This window comes from Strix uralensis, chromosome 38, assembly GCF_047716275.1.
Source record: "Strix uralensis isolate ZFMK-TIS-50842 chromosome 38, bStrUra1, whole genome shotgun sequence".
NCBI classification, from domain to species: Eukaryota; Metazoa; Chordata; class Aves; order Strigiformes; family Strigidae; genus Strix; species Strix uralensis.
The window spans coordinates 1,153,217-1,170,488 of NC_134009.1; the positions used below are offsets into that span (position 1 = coordinate 1,153,217).

The 17,272-nt window shown below is 67.5% G+C and overlaps 3 protein-coding genes across 6 annotated transcripts; 1 reads left to right on the plus strand and 2 right to left on the minus strand.

The window, feature by feature from the left end:
- Positions 1-696: 696 nt before the first annotated feature.
- MYH14 (myosin heavy chain 14) lies at positions 697-5,814 on the minus strand. The gene is made up of 10 exons (XM_074854730.1): positions 5,678-5,814; positions 5,096-5,146; positions 4,501-4,662; positions 4,213-4,341; positions 3,827-3,927; positions 3,402-3,498; positions 2,738-2,934; positions 2,197-2,305; positions 1,693-1,865; positions 697-1,074 (listed from the first exon to the last, which is right to left on the minus strand). Exons 1-10 carry the CDS (start codon positions 5,726-5,728, stop codon positions 807-809), a joined length of 1,338 nt encoding a protein of 445 aa, XP_074710831.1. The 5' UTR covers positions 5,729-5,814; the 3' UTR covers positions 697-806.
- A 1,868-nt stretch (positions 5,815-7,682) lies between these two features.
- Positions 7,683-12,003, plus strand: ZBTB45 (zinc finger and BTB domain containing 45). Of its 2 annotated transcripts, XM_074854729.1 has the most exons (4): positions 7,683-8,030; positions 8,955-9,087; positions 9,310-9,970; positions 11,341-12,003. In XM_074854729.1, exons 2-4 carry the CDS (start codon positions 8,986-8,988, stop codon positions 11,694-11,696), a joined length of 1,119 nt encoding a protein of 372 aa, XP_074710830.1. In that variant the 5' UTR covers positions 7,683-8,030; positions 8,955-8,985; the 3' UTR covers positions 11,697-12,003. The 2 variants fall into 2 exon arrangements, with proteins under 2 accessions (XP_074710830.1, XP_074710829.1); XM_074854728.1 differs by having other exon boundaries at positions 8,955-9,970.
- Positions 12,004-12,150: 147 nt separating this feature from the next.
- LOC141937192 (uncharacterized) lies at positions 12,151-16,986 on the minus strand. Of its 3 annotated transcripts, none has more exons than XM_074854725.1 (4): positions 16,969-16,986; positions 14,832-15,653; positions 14,213-14,285; positions 12,151-13,836 (listed from the first exon to the last, which is right to left on the minus strand). In XM_074854725.1, the coding sequence occupies exons 2-4, from the start codon at positions 15,020-15,022 to the stop codon at positions 12,739-12,741; spliced, it is 1,362 nt and encodes a 453-aa protein (XP_074710826.1). In that variant the 5' UTR covers positions 15,023-15,653; positions 16,969-16,986; the 3' UTR covers positions 12,151-12,738. The 3 variants fall into 3 exon arrangements, with proteins under 3 accessions (XP_074710826.1, XP_074710828.1, XP_074710827.1); XM_074854727.1 differs by lacking the exon at positions 16,969-16,986 and adding an exon at positions 16,097-16,234 and having other exon boundaries at positions 13,029-13,836; positions 15,036-15,653; XM_074854726.1 differs by lacking the exon at positions 16,969-16,986 and adding an exon at positions 16,097-16,234 and having other exon boundaries at positions 13,029-13,836.
- Between the last annotated feature and the right edge of the window lie 286 nt (positions 16,987-17,272).

The window sequence follows — 17,272 nt, forward strand, 5'->3', positions numbered from 1 at the left end:
CCCTTCCTTCCTTCATTGGCTGCGCCCCGCCGAGGGGGCGTGGCTACCACGCACCTCGCCCTGCCCCTCTTTCCTCATTGGCTGCGCCGCAGCGGTGGGCGGAGCGTCCTCCCCTGCCTCCTCATCCTCGTCGTATTTGCATACTGCACTCTCATTGGCCAGGCGAGCCCCGCCCCATCCTTATTAGCCGCACGAGCCCCGCCCCTCCACCGCGAGTGTTTCAAGGCCCCCCCCCCCCCCCCCCCCCCCCCGGTTTTGGGGTGTTTCAAGGCCCCCTCCACACAGGGCCACTGTATCAGGGGCTGGGGGGGGGGCTGAGACTCCCCCCCACCTTAATTGGGGTAAAGAGGGTTTCGAGGTCCCCTCAACAGGGTTTTGGAGCGTTTCAAGGTCCCCCAAACCTGGGGCTCAGGAGTATTTTGAGACCCTCCCCAAAATGTGGTTTGGGAGAGTGGGGTCCCCCCAAAAGAAAGCTTGGGGAGCTTTTCAAGGCCCCCCTCAATAGTGTTTTGGGGAGAGTTTCAACATTCCCCCCAATATGGGCTCTGAGGGTGTTTTGAAACACACACACACACCCCGCCGGGTCCCTCAGGGCCACTCAGGGACGGATCCATCTTAAAGGCACTTTAATGAATATGGACAAGCCCCACCCCCACAAAGCCCTGCCCCCGAATAAGCCCCACCCCTACTGCTATAGGGAGGGGCGTCCCTGGGAACAGTTTCTAGGGGCTCCTCAGGCCCAAAAGCACTTTCAGATCTGGTCCCCAGGGGCGATTTTGAGGGTCGCCCCCAGACTGGCGGCAGTTTCAAGGAGCCTCCCCCATATTTGTGGCAGTTTCGAGGCTCCCCTCTGGGCTGGGGGCAGTTTCCAGGCCCCCCCCAGGACCAGCAGCTTTTTGGTGGGGCTCCTTGGGGGCAGTTTCGAGACCCCCCCATGAGCCGCGGGCAGTTTCGAGGAGCTCCCCGAGGCTCCAGGGTGGGGACCCGCTGTCCTCGCTGTCCTCGCTGTCCTCGTCCTCATCCTCCCCCCGCAGCATCCGCCGCACCGTGCGGGACAGCGTCAGCGGGTCGCACCTGGGGGCAGCCCGGGAGGATTCAGGGTGGCCCCTAGAGCCCCCCACTGCCCCATAACCCCCCGGCCCCACACAGCCCCTCCCAGATCCATAGGGTCTATAGGGCCCCAGAGGGTCTGTAGGGGCCTGTAGGGGCTATAGGGGGGACTATGGGGCCCTCTACGGGCACTATGATGGGGCTGGAGCGCGGCAGTGAAGGGCTGTAGGGTGCTGGGGTGGCTATAGGGGCACAGACGGGGCTATAGGGTGCTGGGGGGGGGCTATAGGTACCTGTGGGGCCCACAGGGCATTGCAGAGGGACCTACGGGGGAGTGGGGTATAGGGGGACTATAAGGTGTAATGGGGGGGGTACAGGGGCCCTTGGGGTGCCTATAGGAGAGCTATAAGTCATCTATAGCAAGCTATAGGGTGCTATAGGGGCCCAGGGAGGCCATGGGAGAGCTATAGGTCATCTACAGGAAGCCATGGGGTGCTATAGGGGCCCAGAGGGAGGTACGGGGGGGGCTCTAGGGAGGCTGCAGGGGTCTATAGGGTGCTATAGGGGCCCGTAGGGCACTGCCGAGAGCTCTGAAGGCCCACAGGGGCTATAGGGAGACCACGGGGTGGTGCAGGGGCCCACCTGAGGCGAGCCCGCAGGGCGGCCACGTGTCGCGCGGTGGCCGCGGCCCCGTCCCCGATGGCCTCCAGCGCCCGGCGCAGGCGGTGGCCCTGGGCCTGCTCACGGGCCGTCCCGGCGGCCACCGCGGCCACGCGCTCCCCCAGCGCCCGCCCCGACGCCTCGCTGGCCTGCGCCTGCAGGGACATGGGACACGGGGCGTGGGGACACAGGGTGACACAGAGTGAACACGGGGCGTGGGGACACGGCACAGGGGTGTGGGGACACGGGGCATTGGGGGGGCATAGGGACAGGGGCGTGGGGACATGGGGGACAGGTGACACAAGGGACACAGCGGGACACGGGGACGTGGGGGATGCGGGTGGACGCGGAGGCTACGGGGTGACACGGGGTGACGTGGGGTGACCCGTGTCCATGCTGCCCTCCCCCACCTCGGCCAGGGCACCCGTGGGAGCCACTCGTGTGATGTCCCGTCCCCCCCACGGTGTCCCCCCCGGTGTCACCCACCTGCAGGCGGTAGCGCTCCCCCCGCAGCCGCTGCTCCTCCGCCTCCACCAGCAGCACCTGCAGGCGCCGTCCCGCTGCCCGCGCTGCCCGGCCCAGCGCCGCCCGCGCCCTGCACCCACGGGCACCCCGCGTCACCCACTGGGGACACCGGGGACACTGGGACAAACCTGGGACACCCTCGTCTACCCCAGGGCCACCTTGGACCACCCTGAGCCACCCTGGGACATCCTGGGGCCATCTTGGGCCACCCCAGGCCACCCAAGGACCACCTTCAGCCACCCAAGGGCTACCTTGGACCACCTTAGGGGCACTGGGGGACATTCAGGGACCACCCTGGCCACCCTGGGGCCACCCACAACCATGGGACCTGTCTGGGCCAACCTGCGACCATCTCGGGCAACCCTGGGGCCACCCCAGACCCCTGGGTCACTCTGGGGCCATCCAAGTCCACCCTGGGTCACCTGGGACCACCCCGGGACTATGTTGGACCATACTGGGGCCACCCCAGGGCCACCCAAGAGCGCCCTGTCCCCCGGCTCACCCGGCCTCGCGGCTCAGGAGCTCCTGGAGGTGGAGGCAGCGGGCACGCAGGGTGGCCTCGGTGGGGCCTGGGGACACCCCGAGGTGCTGCAGCCGCCCCCGCAGCACCCGCTGCTCCTGCTCCAGCCGGGTCCTGGCCCCCGCCGCCTCCCGCGCCTGCGCCCGCGCCCCCGCCAGCGCCCGCCGCAGCTCCTCCACCTGCACCCGACGGCGGCACCCACGGGGGGTCAGCGCCCGGCCCGGAGGCACCCCCAGGGCACCCATAGGTGCACCCACAGCTCCCACAGGCACCCCACATCCCCCACAGGTGCCCCGTGCCCTCCCCACATCACCCACACACCCCCATAGGTGCCCCCATACATCCGCCCTTACGTCTCCCATAGGGGCCCCTTATACCCCTCACATCTGCCCCCCCGCAAACCCCTGTACGTTCTCCCCTTGTGTCCCCATGTCCCCCCATAGGTGCCCCACCCGGACGCCCCCATAGGCTCCTCCCCCGTCCCCCATATACCCCCTATACATCCTGCCATATGTGTGTGCTCCCCGCCCCCCCAATCTCCCTCCAGCTGCCCCCCGTCCCCCCATCGGTGCCCCCATGCCCCCCATACATCCCCCACACGTGCCCCCATAGGTCCCCCCCCACATCCCCCATAGGCGCCGCTGACCTGGCTCTGCCGCTGGAGCAGCCGCTGCTGCAGCGCCCGGTTGTGCTCCCGCAGCTCCGCCAGCGCCGCCTCCAGCGTCCCGGGGTCCCGGCCCCCCCTGCACCCATAGATGCTATAGGGGCTGCGGGGGGATGCCGAGGGGCACGGGGACGGTGGGGAGGGGCTATAGGGGACGTGCTGTGGGGGGCTAGAGGGGGCTGTGCTGTGGGGACTATAGGGGACACACCCTGGGGGGTATAGGGGCTGCACTGTGGGGGCTCTAGGGGACACAGTGTGGGGGCTATAGGGGACACACCCTGGGGACTATAGGGGACCCACTGTAGGGGTTACATGGACTGTACCGAGGGGTCTATAGGGGACACACTGGGGGGGCCTATAGAGGACATCTATGGGTCTGTGGGCGTGGCCAGGGGGCGGGCACTCACGCGGGGCTGGGGGCGGGGGGTGCGTGGGCAGCCATGTCCATGTCCATGTCCTGGCGCTGCTGCTCCGCCTGCCGCCGGGCGCGCTGGGCTGCCGCCACCGCCTGGGGGGACACAGCCCGGGAGGCCCCGCCCATATCCCTTAGCCCTGCCCATATCCCCTAGTCCCGCCCATATCCCTTAGCCCTGCCCACATCCCCTAGCCCCACCCATGTCCCTAGCCCCACCCATATACCTTAGCCCCGCCCATAACCCTTAGCCCTGCCCATATCCCCTTGCCCCGCCCATATCCCCTTGCCCCGCCCCTCGGAGCTTGAGCCCTGCCAATGTGTCCAATAGCCCCACCCCATCCCTCCCCTGGCCCCGCCCCTCGCTCTGGCCCCGCCCACCTGCCGCAGCTGCTCCAGCTCCGCCTCCCTGGCGCGGCACCGTGACTCCGCCTCCTGCGCCCGGAGCTCCGCCCCCGCCCGGGCAGCGCGTGCGGCCGTCAGCTCCACCCACAGCAGATGTCCCGCCTCCTGGGGGCAGGGCTGCATCAGGGCCACACCCACCCAGCAGGCCCCGCCCCTGCCCAAGGACCTGCCTCCTTCCCAGGCCACGCCCCCTCTGACCCCAGCCCCGCCTCCTGCCCTGACTGATGCCGCCAGATGCTCCGCCCCCCCTCAGGCCCCACCCACCTGCTGCTGGCGCAGCCGCTCACAGGCCCGGTCTCGAGCCCGACAGGCTCCGCCCACCCGAGCCTGGGCTCCGCCCACCGCTATCTCCAGTGCCCGCAGGGCCCCGCCGGCGGCCAGGCTCCGCCCCCGCTCCTCTGCCAGGCTCCGCCCGAGCGCTGCCACCTACCAGGGGCAAGAACAGACTGGGAGTGACAGCCCCAGGCCCCGCCTCCCGGTGACAGTCCCAGGCTCCCCCTCAAGGATGACTGACAGCCACATGCTCCACCCCCATGGTGATGGACACCTCGAGGGTGATGGATAGGTCCATGCCCCACCCACCACAGTGATGGACAGCCCCATATCCCACCCACCAGGGTGATGGAGAGCTCCATGTCCCACCCACCAGGGTGAAGGACAGCCTCATGCCCCACCCACCAGGGTGATGGACAGCTCCATGTCCCACCCACCAGGGTGATAGACAGCCCCATGCCCCGCCCATTGGGATGATGGGCAGCCCCATGCCCCACCCCACCACGTCCTGCCCCATGGAAAGGGGAGGGGCTAGGCTGTTACTGACAGGTGCTGGCCACGCCCCTCCCAGCCAGACCCCGCCCACCTGGTTGCTGAGGTCACGGAGCTCCTCCTCCAGGTCCCGGCGGTGCTGTGCCTGGGGCGGGTGGGGAGGGGACCCAGATGTCCGGGGGTCCCACCTCAGAGTCGCATGGGTGGGGGGACACACACCTGGGTCCCCTCGCGGGGGGAGCAGTTTGGGGGGGCGGGGGGGGTGTCCAGCCGCGTGGGTCCCTTCCCAGGGTGGGGGGGAGGGGAGCGAGGGCTCCGGCCGCCTGGGATCCCTTTCCCCGCCCCGTGCCCTAATTCCAGTCCAGGGTCTGGCCGGGGGCCAGTGGGGCCGGGGGAAGGGGCGCGCGGACGCCTGGGTCCCCCAGCCAAGGGGGGGGGTGTTGGGGCGGGCAGGGAGCCCGGACACCTGTGTCCCCTGGGTGGGGGCTCCCCAAAATGCCTGGATCCCCCCCTCCTCCAGACCCCTGGGTCCCCCCATTGGGGCTGAGGCTTCCCCAGACCCCTGGGTGCCCCCCCAGACCCCTGGAACCCCTCCCTGGCCACCTGGGTCCCCCCCAGACCCCTGGGTCCTCCCCCAGACCCCTGGGTCCCCCCCAGACCCCTGGGTCCCACTCACCTGCACCAGCCTGGTGGGGCCACATTGTCCCCCATCCCCCTCGTCCACCATGGCACAAACTGGGGGGGCCCTGGAACAACAGAGAGCCCCGGGGAGACCCCACAATATCCCCCCCCAAGCAGCGGCAGCCTGGGTGGGCGCCCGGGTCCCCCCGACAGCTCGGGATGCACTTGGACACCTGGATCCCTTTGGGGGGGGTAGATGGGGTGGGGGGTGCCCAGACGCCGGGGTCTCCTGATAGACCCTGCAGAGAGCGGGGGGGGGTAGGGGCGCCCTCACCTGCGGCGGGTCCGTCCCTGTGATGCCAAACCCGGGACCGTGGGACTCGAGTGGCCGGTGGCCGGGCGCTCCCTGTGCCACCCGCGCCGGCGGCACGGGAGGGACCCAGGCGTCGGGCACCTCCTCCCCCCAGGCTCTACCGCCCCACCCCCCCCACCCCCCCGGGGCACCCAGAGATGTCTGGGGAGATCAGTTCAGCTCCACCAGCCCCAACCCTCGGGCATCGCCACCCGCCCTTGCCCGAGGGACCCAGGTGTGCCGGCCCCTCCCCGGGGCACCCCCGAAGGGACGTAGGTGTTGGGGTGTCCCCTGATGGCGGGAACCGCAGCGATGTCACCTCTGATTGCGGAGTCACGGGAGGGTTTGGGCAGGGAGGGACCTCAAAGCCCATCCAGTGACACACCCTGCCCCGGGCAGGGCCACCTTCCGCTAGCCCAGGTTGCCCAAAGCCCCGTCCAACCTGGCCTTGAGCCCTTCCAGGGAGGGGGCGGCCACAGCTTCTCTGGGCAACCTGTGCCAGGGCCTCACCCCCCTCACAGGGGAGAATTTTTGCCTTAGCTCTCATCTAAATCTCCCCTCTGTCAGTTTAAACCCATCACCCCTCGTCCTATCCCTCCCCCCCCCCCGATCACGAGCCTCCCCCCTTTCCTGTAGCCCCTTTCAGTCCTGGGAGGCCGCTCTAAGGTCTCCCTGGAGCCTTCTCTCCTCCAGCTGAACCCCCCAACTCTCTCAGCCTGTCCTCACAGGGGGGTGCTCCAGCCCCCCGAGCATCCTCGTGGCCTCCTCTGGCCCTGCTCGAGCAGGTCCGTGTCCTTCTGCTGTTGATGCCCCCAGAGCTGGACCCAGCACTGCAGGGGGGTCTCACAGAGCAGAGCAGAAGGGGAGAACCCCCCCCTCGCCCTGCTGCCCACACTGCTCTGGGTGCAGCCCAGCACACGGGTGGCTTTCTGGGCTGCCAGCGCCCGTTGCTGGCTCACAGGCAGTTTTCCACCCCCCCAACACCCCCAAGTCCGTCTCCTTGGGGCTGCTCCCCATCCCCTCTGCGCCCAGGCTGGGTTTGTGCCGGGGATTGCCCCGACTCACAGGCAGGACCTTGCCCTTGGCCTTGTTGAACTCCATGAGGTTGGCCCGTGGCCCCTCCCCAGCCTGCCCAGGTCCCTCCGGCCGGATCCTTCCCTCGGCGTGTCCCCGCACACCCAGCTCGGGGTTGGTGGGGACGTGCTGAGGGCGCCTCGATCCCCCTGTCCATGTCCCCAGCAGAGGTGTCACACAGCGCCAGCGCCAGCCCCGACCCTGAGGACGCCGCTTGTCACCGCAGTGACTCAACGTCGGCGGCAGACAGTAGCGTGAGAAGGGCCAGGAGGGGACGTCCCCCGCGGCAAGAAGCGGGAGGGCTCCTGACCCGGCCGACCCCCGATGTCACCAAGGGCCCAGGAAGTGACACCATCAACTCACCAGGGTGGGGACAGGCCCCGCCCGAGCCGCGAGGCCACCGCTGGGCAAGGGAGCGACGTCACCGCCGGACGGGGCGTGAGGTGACATCACGGGCAGAGCAGGAGGTGCCACCACGCTCCCTGTGATGTCACCAGCAGAACAACTGCCCCTACGGGGGTGCTACAGGGGCTGGGGGGCCCTACAGGGTCTATAGGGGATCCCAGGGCCCACAGAGATCCCCACAGGGGACGCCAGCCCTATGGGGATCCCTGGGGGGGCGTCTATAGGGGATCCTGGCCCTAGAGGGATTCCTATAGGGGTCCCCATATCATCCCAAGGCGATTGACAGGGAGTCCAGACGGTACGGGGATCCCTGTGGAGATCTACAGGGGATGACGGCCCCGTGGCGACCCCTATGGACCCCGCTGGAGTCTGCAGGGGGGGTCTATAGGGGATCGCGGCGCTATCGGGGTCCCTGGGGCCGCTCTGCCCGCCGCCAGCCCCGTCTCTATGGTGTGTCTGTGGGGACTCACCGCCCCCCCCGCAAGTGACGTCACGCACTACAGGAAGTGACGTCACGCGCTGCCGGAAGCGGCGGCGGAGGCGCTTCCGGGTGTCGGGGCCGGCGGCGGTGCCGGAGGTGAGTGCGGCCCCGCCCCCCGCGACCCTTTTTCCTTTTTTTTTTTTTTTTTTTTTTTTGGGTGGGGGTGGGGGAGGGGCGGACGCCTGGGGCCGCGGGGGGGGGGGGGTGGGGCTGTCCCCGCGGTGTCGTCACTCCCCGGTGACGCCCCGGGAGGTGTCCCCGGCCCCGCAGGGCGCTCCCAGCCCCGGCAGCTCCCGCAGGGACCCCGGTGACGTCACGCGGGGTGTCCCCAGCCCCTGGCGGCGCCACCGCAGCCTCTCCCCCCCTGTCGATGTCCCCAGCCGTGTCCTTGGCCCCTGGAGTTGCTCTCAAGGGTGGCCCCAGCCCTGGTGACATCCCGTGACGTGTCCCCAGCTCCTCATGACACCCCGGTGGCTTCTCCTCACCACGTTGATGTCCCCAGACCCTGGTGCTGCCCTTATGGCTTCTCCACCCCACATTGATGTCCCCAGCCGTGTCCTTGACCCCCTGGAGATGTCCTCAGTGATGTCCCCAACCCCTAGTGACACACCACATGATGTCCCCAGATCCTGGTGGCTTCTCCACCCCACATTGAGGTCCCCAGCCCTGGTGACACCGCATATGATGTCCCCAGATCCTGGTGATGCCCTGGTGGCTTCTCCCCCCACGTTGATGTCCTCAGCTCCTCGTGACACCCCAGTGGTTTCTCCTCACCATGTTGATGTCCCCGGACCCTAGTGACATCCCATAACGCGTCCCCAGCTCCTGGTGTCCTCACCCCACGCTGATGTCCCCAGCCGTGTCCTTAACCCCCTGAGATGTCCTCAGTGCTGTCCCCAGCCCCTTGTGACATCCCAGAAGGCGTCCCCAGCTTGCGGTGTCTCCTCCGCCCCACGCCGATGTCCCCAACCCTGGTGCCACCCCACACGACGTCCCCCAACCCCGCTGCTCCCCCCCCAGGTGCACCCGGGCTCGCCGGCGACGCTCGGCCATGGCGGAGGCCGTGCACTACATCCACCTGCAGAACTTCAGCCGCTCGCTGCTGGAGACGCTCAACGGGCAGCGCCTGGGCGGCCACTTCTGCGATGTGACGGTGCGCATCCGCGAGGCCACGCTGCGGGCGCACCGCTGCGTCCTGGCCGCCGGCAGCCCCTTCTTCCACGACAAGCTGCTGCTGGGCCACTCGGCCATCGAGGTGCCGCCCGTGGTGCCCAGCGGGGCCGTGCGGCAGCTGGTGGAGTTCATGTACAGCGGGTGCCTGGTGGTGGCGCAGTCGGAGGCGCTGCAGATCCTCACAGCCGCCTCCATCCTCCAGATCAAGACGGTCATCGACGAGTGCACCCAGATCATCTCCCAGAGCCGCGGGCCCAAGGCGCTGCCCCCCGCCCGCCCGCCGCGCCCCGACCCCGCCCCGGCACCCGCCGACCCCCGCCACAAGCCGCCGCCGCCAGAGCCCGACGCCCGTTTCGGCCCGGCCGAGCCGGCGCCGAGCTGCCACAGCCGCAAGCAGCGCCAGCCGCTGCGCCTGCAGCTGCCGGTCAAGGAGGAGGAAGAGGAGGACGAGGAGGAAGGAGGGGGCGCCACCGCCAGGGAGGAAGGCTTCGCCCCGCCGCCCTTCGCCGCCGAGGAGCCCCCGTTTTTCGGCGCCCCCGAGGTCTTCGCCGACGCCTTCCTGCCACCCTGGCCTGGCGAGGACGCAGCCAAGTTCGGGCCCGACTGCGGCCTGGAGGCGCCGGGCCGGGCGCCGGCGTTCGGGGCCAAGGCGGTGACGGGGGGCGGCGGGTTCGGCTTCGTGCCGCCGCCGCTCTACGAGGGGGGCGCGGAGGGGGGGCTGAGCACGGGGGGCGCCCCTCCGGCCCCCGAGGCGCCCCAGCCCGGCCCCTCGCGCTGCCCCGAGCCCTCCTACCAGTGCGGCCACTGCCAGAAGACCTTCAGCTCCCGCAAGAACTACACCAAACACATGTTCATCCACTCGGGTGAGGGGACGGGGCGGGGACACGGGGCGGGGGTGGGCGGAGGGGGACGGGGGGGGAACGGGGACGCTGGGAGGGGGACGGGGGTGTCCCTGTGTTGACCCGCGTCGCTCTGTGTCAGTCCGTGTTGACACGTTGCTGTGTTGCTCCATGTGATCAGCGTTGACCCGTGTCAGGCCGGGGTGACCCATGTTAATCCATGTTGACCCGTGTGGCTGTTGATCCCCCCTGACCTGTGTTGACCCACGTTGACCAGTGTTGGCCCATGTTGACCCATCGCTCCATTCTGACCCATGTAGACCTGTGTTGATCCACGATGTCCCATGTCATTCTGTGTTCACCCACGTTGACCCATGTTGGCCTGATCCGTGTTGTTTTGTTAATCTGGTGACCCGTGGTGATCTGTGTTGCTCTGTCGGGGTCACCAGTAGCCGGGGTCCTTATTTCTCCGTGCGGGAACAGGAACGACACAAGGCCAACGTGGTGATCAGATCGTCCGTTTATTTCCCATCCTGGTTACATTTATATTCCGCTCAGTTCCGTACACGCGCTCATCTATCTTCTAACAGGCTGCAGGTTATCCGCACGTGCTGTTCACGTGCCTCTACAAGCATTTGCGTTGGTTAATTGCAATTAGCACGTAAAGCCCAAAACTTGCCAAAAACTCCCCTGTCTCGTACCCTGTTCTGCTCAGACTCATGTGCTTTCGCTGACCACAGCTGTTTCTCACTTCTCTGCTCCCTTGTGTGGTTTTGCCAGCCCTATTTTGCTGGCCTTGTCTTCGTCCTGGCATTCTCCTGCCTGCACTAACTTCCCTCCAGCGCGGCCCAGACTCCTCCATCGCTCCGTGTTGACCCGTGTTGATCTGTTAACCCATGTTAATACATGTTCACCTGTGAATCCACGCTGAGCCATGTTGATCTGTGTTGAGCTGTTGACCCATGTTGACCTGTGCTGACATGTGTTGAGCCATGTGTGTTAGTCTTCATTGACCCATGTCGGTCCATGTTGACCCGTATCGATCTGTGTTGACCTACACTGATCCACGTTGACCCATATCAATCCATGTTGACCCATGTTGATCCGTGCTGACCTCTATCGATCTGTGTTGACCCACATTGATCCATGTTGATCTGTATTGATCCATGTTGACCTGCACTGGTCCACATCGACCTGTATCGATCCACGTTGACCCGTATCAATCCATGTTGACCCACGTTGATCCGTGTTGACCCGTATCAATCCATGTTGACCCACATTGATCCGTGTTGACCCATATCAATCCGTGTTGACCCACGTTGGTCCGTGTTGACCCATGTTGATCCATGTTGACCTGTATCGATCCGTGTTGACCCACATTTGTCTCTCTGTAGGCGAGAAGCCCCACCAGTGCTCCATCTGCTGGCGCTCCTTCTCACTCCGTGACTACCTGCTGAAGCACATGGTGACCCACACGGGCGTCCGTGCCTTCCAGTGCGGCGTCTGCTGCAAACGCTTCACCCAGAAGAGCTCCCTCAACGTCCACATGCGCACCCACCGCCCCGAGCGCTTCCAGTGCCGCCTCTGCACCAAGGGCTTCTCCCACCGTACTCTCCTCGAGCGCCATGCTGCTGCCACCCACCCCGTGCCACCGCCGGGGCCACCGCCAGGGCCACCACCACCTGAAGCTGGACTGGCAACGTGGCCAGTCACCGAGGCTGCGGGTGCCGGCCCCGCTCACACAGCGTGAGGGTGCCCCAGGGGGGGGTCTCTGTCACCCCCAAACTGCCTCGGGAGTGGCTTTGGGGGTCCCCTGTGCCCATGGACGAGCCTTCGGGGCTGTTTGAGCGCCCTGGGGTGAAACCTGGAGGACTTTGACCCCCCCCAGCCATGGATTTGATGCCCTGGATGGACAGACGGAGGGAGATGGGGTCTGTCCCACTTGTCCCCTCCCAGCGATGTGGTTTCCATCCCCCCAGACCGTGGTGGTGGGGGCGGCCAAACAGACTCGATGGCACCAGCAGGTGGTGAAAATCAACATGTGGGTTCTAAGGACCGTTTTAGTGCCGTTATTGCGATTTCTTTCCTTAAAAATTCCCCCCCTCCCCACTGCTTGCCCATGTGACATCTCACCTACTGAATGGTGGGTGCCAGCTGTGGGCACGTGGCCACCACAGAAGGGCCACAGTAGCCGTTGGCCACATCATGGGACCCCCCCAACTCTTTGTGATGACAGCGGCTGCAATGGGACCAAACTACATCCCCGTGGCCACCACAGACGAGCTGTAGTAGCCATTGGGCCATGTCATGGGTCCTCCCCAAGTCTCTGTGTGCACCTTCAGCCCCAGTGCCACCTCTTTTCGCCCACGTGGCTTCTCCACCAGCGGGGCACAAACCACATCCCTGTTGGCTACATCACAGGCCCTTCCCATGTCTTTGTGTTGACAAGGGCCACCAGTGGGGCCAAACCACATATGTGGGGCCAAGCCACATCTCTGTGGCCACCACAGAAGGGCTGTAGTAGCCATTGGTCAAGTCATAGACCTTTCCTAAGTCTTTGCATTAGCGATGGGCACCAAAAGGGCCAAACCCTATCCCCATGGCTACCACAGAAGGGCTGCGGTAGCCATTTGCCACATCATGAGTCCTCCCCAAGTCTTTGTGTCCACGTTTGTCCCCAGTCCCGTGGCTTTCTGCCTACGTGCGTTCCCCACAAGCCAACAATGGGCATTGGTGGAGCCAAACCATGTCCCTGTGGCCACCACAGAAGGGCCATAGAGTCATTGGCCACATCATGGGTCCACCCGAGGCTGTACATAGACTGTGGGTGCCAGTGGGCCAAACTGCTTCCCCGTGGCCACCACAGAAGCGCTGTAGCAGCCACTGGCCATGTCATGGCTCCTCCTGAAGTCTTTGTGTTGACGATGGGTGCCAGTAGGGCCGACCCACGGGCACGTGGCCATCACAGAGGAGCTGTAATAACCACTCGCCCCATCCGGGATCGTCCTGAAGTCTTTGTAGCGATGATAGCGCCAGCGGGGCCAAACCACGTCCCCGTGGCCACCACAGAAGGGTTGTAGCAGCCATTGACCACGTCGTGGATCCTCCATGAATCCCGTTGACGACGGGCAGCAGCAGGACAAGACAGGTCCCCGTGGCCACCACGGAAGGGTTGTAGCAGCCGTTGATCCTGTCAGGGATCCTCCATAAACCTTTCTGTTGACGAAGGGCAGCAGCAGGTCAGAGCACGTCCCCGTGGTCACCACGGAAGCACTGTCGTCTGCTCCGCCACCTCTGCCCGTCTCCTTGGGGAGCCCCTCAGAGCCCCTGGGGCATCGCCAGGGCCGGGCCGGGCCCCCGTTCGGCGGCGTGGAAGCGGCGGTGGTGGGACACGAGGTGGGAGCCCCGGCTGAAGTTCTTGGCGCAGTGGGGGCAGCGGTAGGGCTTCTCGCCGGTGTGGCTGCGCTCGTGTTCGAGCAGGCGGGAGCTTTCGCCGAAGCGTTTGCCGCACTGGCCGCACGGGAAGGGTTTCTGGCCGCTGTGGATGCGCTGGTGCTGGGTGAGGTTGGCACGCCAGCCGAAGCGCTTGCCACAGGCGCCGCACTCGTAGGGCTTCTCACCGGTGTGGGTGCGCTGGTGCTGCCGGAGGTTGGAGTTCTGGGCGAAGCTCTTGGCGCAGGCGCCACACTTGTAGGGCTTCTCGCCGGTGTGGACGCTGCGGTGCCGCACCAGGTGCGCTCTCTGCCCGAAGGCTTTGCCGCACTCGCGGCACTTGTAGGGTTTCTGCGCCGCCGGGGGGGGCAGCCCCCAGGGCCAGCCCCGGCCAGGTGACGGGGACAGCGGGGGTGACGTCGCCAGGCTCGCAGGGGCTCCTGGGGATTTCCCGGCGCCTGCGGGGACACGGCGATGGATCCCCCGGTGCCCCCCCTGAGCCGCTCCTGTGCCCCCGTACCCAACCTGGTCCCTGGGATTCCCCAACCGCCCCCGATCTCCCTCACGGCCCCCCCGCGCTCCCAAATCCTTTCCCGAGCCACACGGTGCCGCCCCCCGCCCCAGATCCCGCTGGAGGAACGTGGAGGTCAGGGGTGACCCGGGATGGGCTTGGGGGGAGCAAAGACCCCCCCGAGGTCCCCAGTGTCCCCCCACCCCGGCGGGACATGCTGGGTCTCCATCCTTGGGCTGGGAGGAGCCGGCGCTGCCCGGGCACCCCCCGCTGCCCCGCGATGCTTTCGGGTGTCCCCCCCGTGCCCCCCCCGCCGGTCTCACCTCCGGGGGTGCCGGGTACCGTCCCCCCATCGCCGCCCCAGTCGCCGGGCGGCTCCTCTGGCAGCTCCATGGCCTGTGGGGAGACATGGGGGACACACACGGGGTGGGGGTGTCAGCACCAGCACCCCCCCCTCAAAAAAAAGAGGATTCGGGCATCCGAGGTGGGAATGAGGGGGGGAGCCCCTGCCAGGGGTGGAGAGATGGGGGGAGCCCTGGGGGGGCACCGGGGGGGGTACAGGGGTGCGGGTGGGACGGGGGGACCTGGGGGGGCACCGGGGGGAGGCACAGGGGTGGGGGTGGGACGGGGGGACCTGGGGGGGCACCGGGGGGAGCACAGGGGTGGGGGCGGGACAGGGGGACCTGGGGGGCACCAGGGGGGGCACAGAGGTGGGGGTGGGACAGGGGGACCTGGGGGGCACCGCGAGGGGGCACAAGGGTGGGGGTGGGACGGGGGGACCTGGAGGGGCACCGAGGGTGAGGGGGGACGCGAGGGACCGCCGGGCCGGGGGGGCTGAGCGGGGGCGGCAGGGCCGGCACCGGGGCTCAGCGTGGGGGTGTCCCGGGAGCGGGGGGGGGCTGGTCCGGTCCCGGTCGCGTGTTCCCCCCGCCCCCACCTCACCTCGCCGCCGCTGAGCCGCCGCGACCCCGCGACCCGGAAGCGCTCGGGCGCCGCCAGGGGCCGCTCTGCGCCGCGGGCGGACCCGACTCGATGGTGTTAACCCCTCCCGCGCCGCCACGGCTCCCCCACACCCCCCGCATCACACTTCGGGGGAGGGCAGTCTTCCCCGTTTCGGCAGGGTTTTGCCCCATTTTGGAGCCTCACCCCTGTGTCCCCCAAGGGCTGCGGGGGGCCCCGAGGGGCAGAGTTACGGGGATGGGGGAGGTCTCCAGGACCCAGAGGCTGCAGGGGGGCACCCAGAGCTGAATTTGGGGGGACAGATGGGGGGCGCAGAGCTGGAGCGGGGTGTCTGGAGCTGAATTCGGGGGGTCCTCGAGGCAACTCGTGTCCCCGCTGGTGGGTGACCAGGCCAGAACGCCGGCGGTGGCTCCCTGAAGTCCCCGTGGCAGCGGGCAGAGTTAAGGGGGTTCCTGATGTCCGTATTTTGGGGTCTTCTGGGGTCCCTGGAGGCAGATTTGGTGACACTCAGTGCACGTTTCGGTGTCCTCAAGGGCTACTTGTGTCCCCATGTGCATGTGACGAGGCTGAAGCGCTGGTGGTAGCTCTCTAATGTCCGTATTTCGGGGTCCTTTGTGGTTCCTGGCAGCAGATTTGGTGACACTTGGCACCCCTTTCGGTGTCCCCAAGGGCTACTTGTGTTCCCACGCACGTGTGACGAGGCCGGAGCGCTGGCGGTGGCACTGTCGGCAGCGCGGGCAGGGGAGGGGCCGCTCCCTGGGGTGACCACGCAGGCCCAGCGCCGAGCTCGGGGTGAGGCATTTGCTGCAGAGATGGGGACATTTGGAGTGACACGGGGATGTGGGGGGACACGTGGTGTGACATGGGGACACGGGGACGTGGAGGGGGACACAGAGACACAGGGAGATGTGAGGGGATACCTGGTGTGACATGGGGGGGACAGGAGGGGACATGGGGGGAGACAAGGTGGGGACGTGAGGACATACAGGGACATGAAGGGACTTTGAGAGACCTGAGGACACATCGGGGGCACGTAGGGACACAAGGGGACACGGTGGGGACACAAGGGGACACAGGAGGATGTGTAAGGACCTGGGGACACGCAGAGAGACGTGGTGGGGACACAAGGGGACCCCGGGGGACACTGAGGGACACAGGGGGACCTTAAGGGACACCCGAGGACCTGCAGGGGACAGGGACGGACCTGGGGACACAGGGGGGGACAGGAGAGGACACGGGGGGCTCACCAGGGGGGCCGGGAGGGGGACGCTGTCCTGGGGCCACCAGCCCCCACGGGCCCTTGGCCAGGAACATGGCGCTTGCGGGGACACCGTGGTCAGCCAGTGCTCCCAGTAACACCCAGTGCTCCCAGTAACTGCCCTGGGGCTCCTAGTGCTCCCAGTAACCCCAGTGAACCTCACCAGCCTCCCCAGTGCACCCACTTCTCCCCCACAGCACCCCCAGTAACTCCCAGCACTCCCAGTAACCCCCGATGCCCCCCAGTGTCCACTCCACCAGTCTCCCCAGCGCTCCCAGTCCCTCCCCAGTGCTCCCAGTCCCCACCCAGTGCTCCCAGTCCCTCCCCAGCGCTCCCAGTCCACACCCAGTGCTCCCAGTCCCTCCCCAGTGCTCCCAGTCCCTCCCCAGCACTCCCAGTCCACACCCAGTGCTCCCAGTCCCTCCCCAGTGCTCCCAGTCCCTCCCCAGCGCTCCCAGTCCCCACCCAGTGCTCCCAGTCCCTCCCCACCACTCCTAGTCCCTGCCCAGTGCTCCCAGTCCCCACCCAGTGCTCCCAGTCCCCACCCAGCGCTCCCAGTCTCTCCCCAGCGCTCCCAGTCCCTCCCCAGTGCTCCCAGTCCCCACCCAGTGCTCCCAGTCCCTCCCCAGTGCTCCCAGTCCCCACCCAGCGCTCCCAGTCCCCACCCAGTGCTCCCAGTTCCTCCCCACCACTCCTAGTCCCTGCCCAGTGCTCCCAGTCCCCACCCAGTGCTCCCAGTCCCTCCCCAGCACTCCCAGTCCCTCCCGAGCGCTCCCAGTCCCCACCCAGTGCTCCCAGTCCCTCCCCAGCGCTCCCAGTCCCTCCTCAGTGCTCCCAGTTCCCCCCCATCGCTCCCAGTACCTCGGGCGGGCCGTGCCCCGAGTCGGGCCGATCTGGCGGCAGCGGCGAAGAAGGGGGGGGGGGGGGGGGGGGGGAGGCACCGCGGGGACCCGGGGGGAGGAACGGGCGGGACCGGGGGGGCCCCACCCCAGGGCGGGAGGGGACGCGGGGGCTCAGCACCCGCCGGGGTCCTCCCGCCTCCCCCAGTAGCTCCCAGTTGGGGGCCACATTCCCACTGGGAGAGCCCCCGTCCATGGACTGGGAATGGGGGATGGGCAGGGAGCCCCCACACTGGGAGTGGGGGAGGGTGTGTGTGTGTGTGCAC

Coding starts and splice junctions, on each gene's coding strand:
- MYH14 (XM_074854730.1), bottom strand. CDS start 5,728: ATGGTGGACGAGGGGGATGGGGGACAATGTGGCCCCACCAGGCTGGTG. Junction 4,663..5,095: donor TCCGTGACCTCAGCAACCAG/GTGGGCGGGGTC, acceptor TGCCCCTGGTAG/GTGGCAGCGCTCGGGCGGAG. Junction 2,935..3,401: donor TGCTCCAGCGGCAGAGCCAG/GTCAGCGGCGCC, acceptor CGTCGGGTGCAG/GTGGAGGAGCTGCGGCGGGC.
- LOC141937192 (XM_074854725.1), bottom strand. CDS start 15,022: ATGGGGCAAAACCCTGCCGAAACGGGGAAGACTGCCCTCCCCCGAAGT. Junction 14,286..14,831: donor GGCGGCTCAGCGGCGGCGAG/GTGAGGTGGGGG, acceptor GTCTCCCCACAG/GCCATGGAGCTGCCAGAGGA. Junction 13,837..14,212: donor GGTACCCGGCACCCCCGGAG/GTGAGACCGGCG, acceptor GTGTCCCCGCAG/GCGCCGGGAAATCCCCAGGA.
- ZBTB45 (XM_074854728.1), top strand. CDS start 8,986: ATGGCGGAGGCCGTGCACTACATCCACCTGCAGAACTTCAGCCGCTCG. Junction 9,971..11,340: donor ACACATGTTCATCCACTCGG/GTGAGGGGACGG, acceptor GTCTCTCTGTAG/GCGAGAAGCCCCACCAGTGC.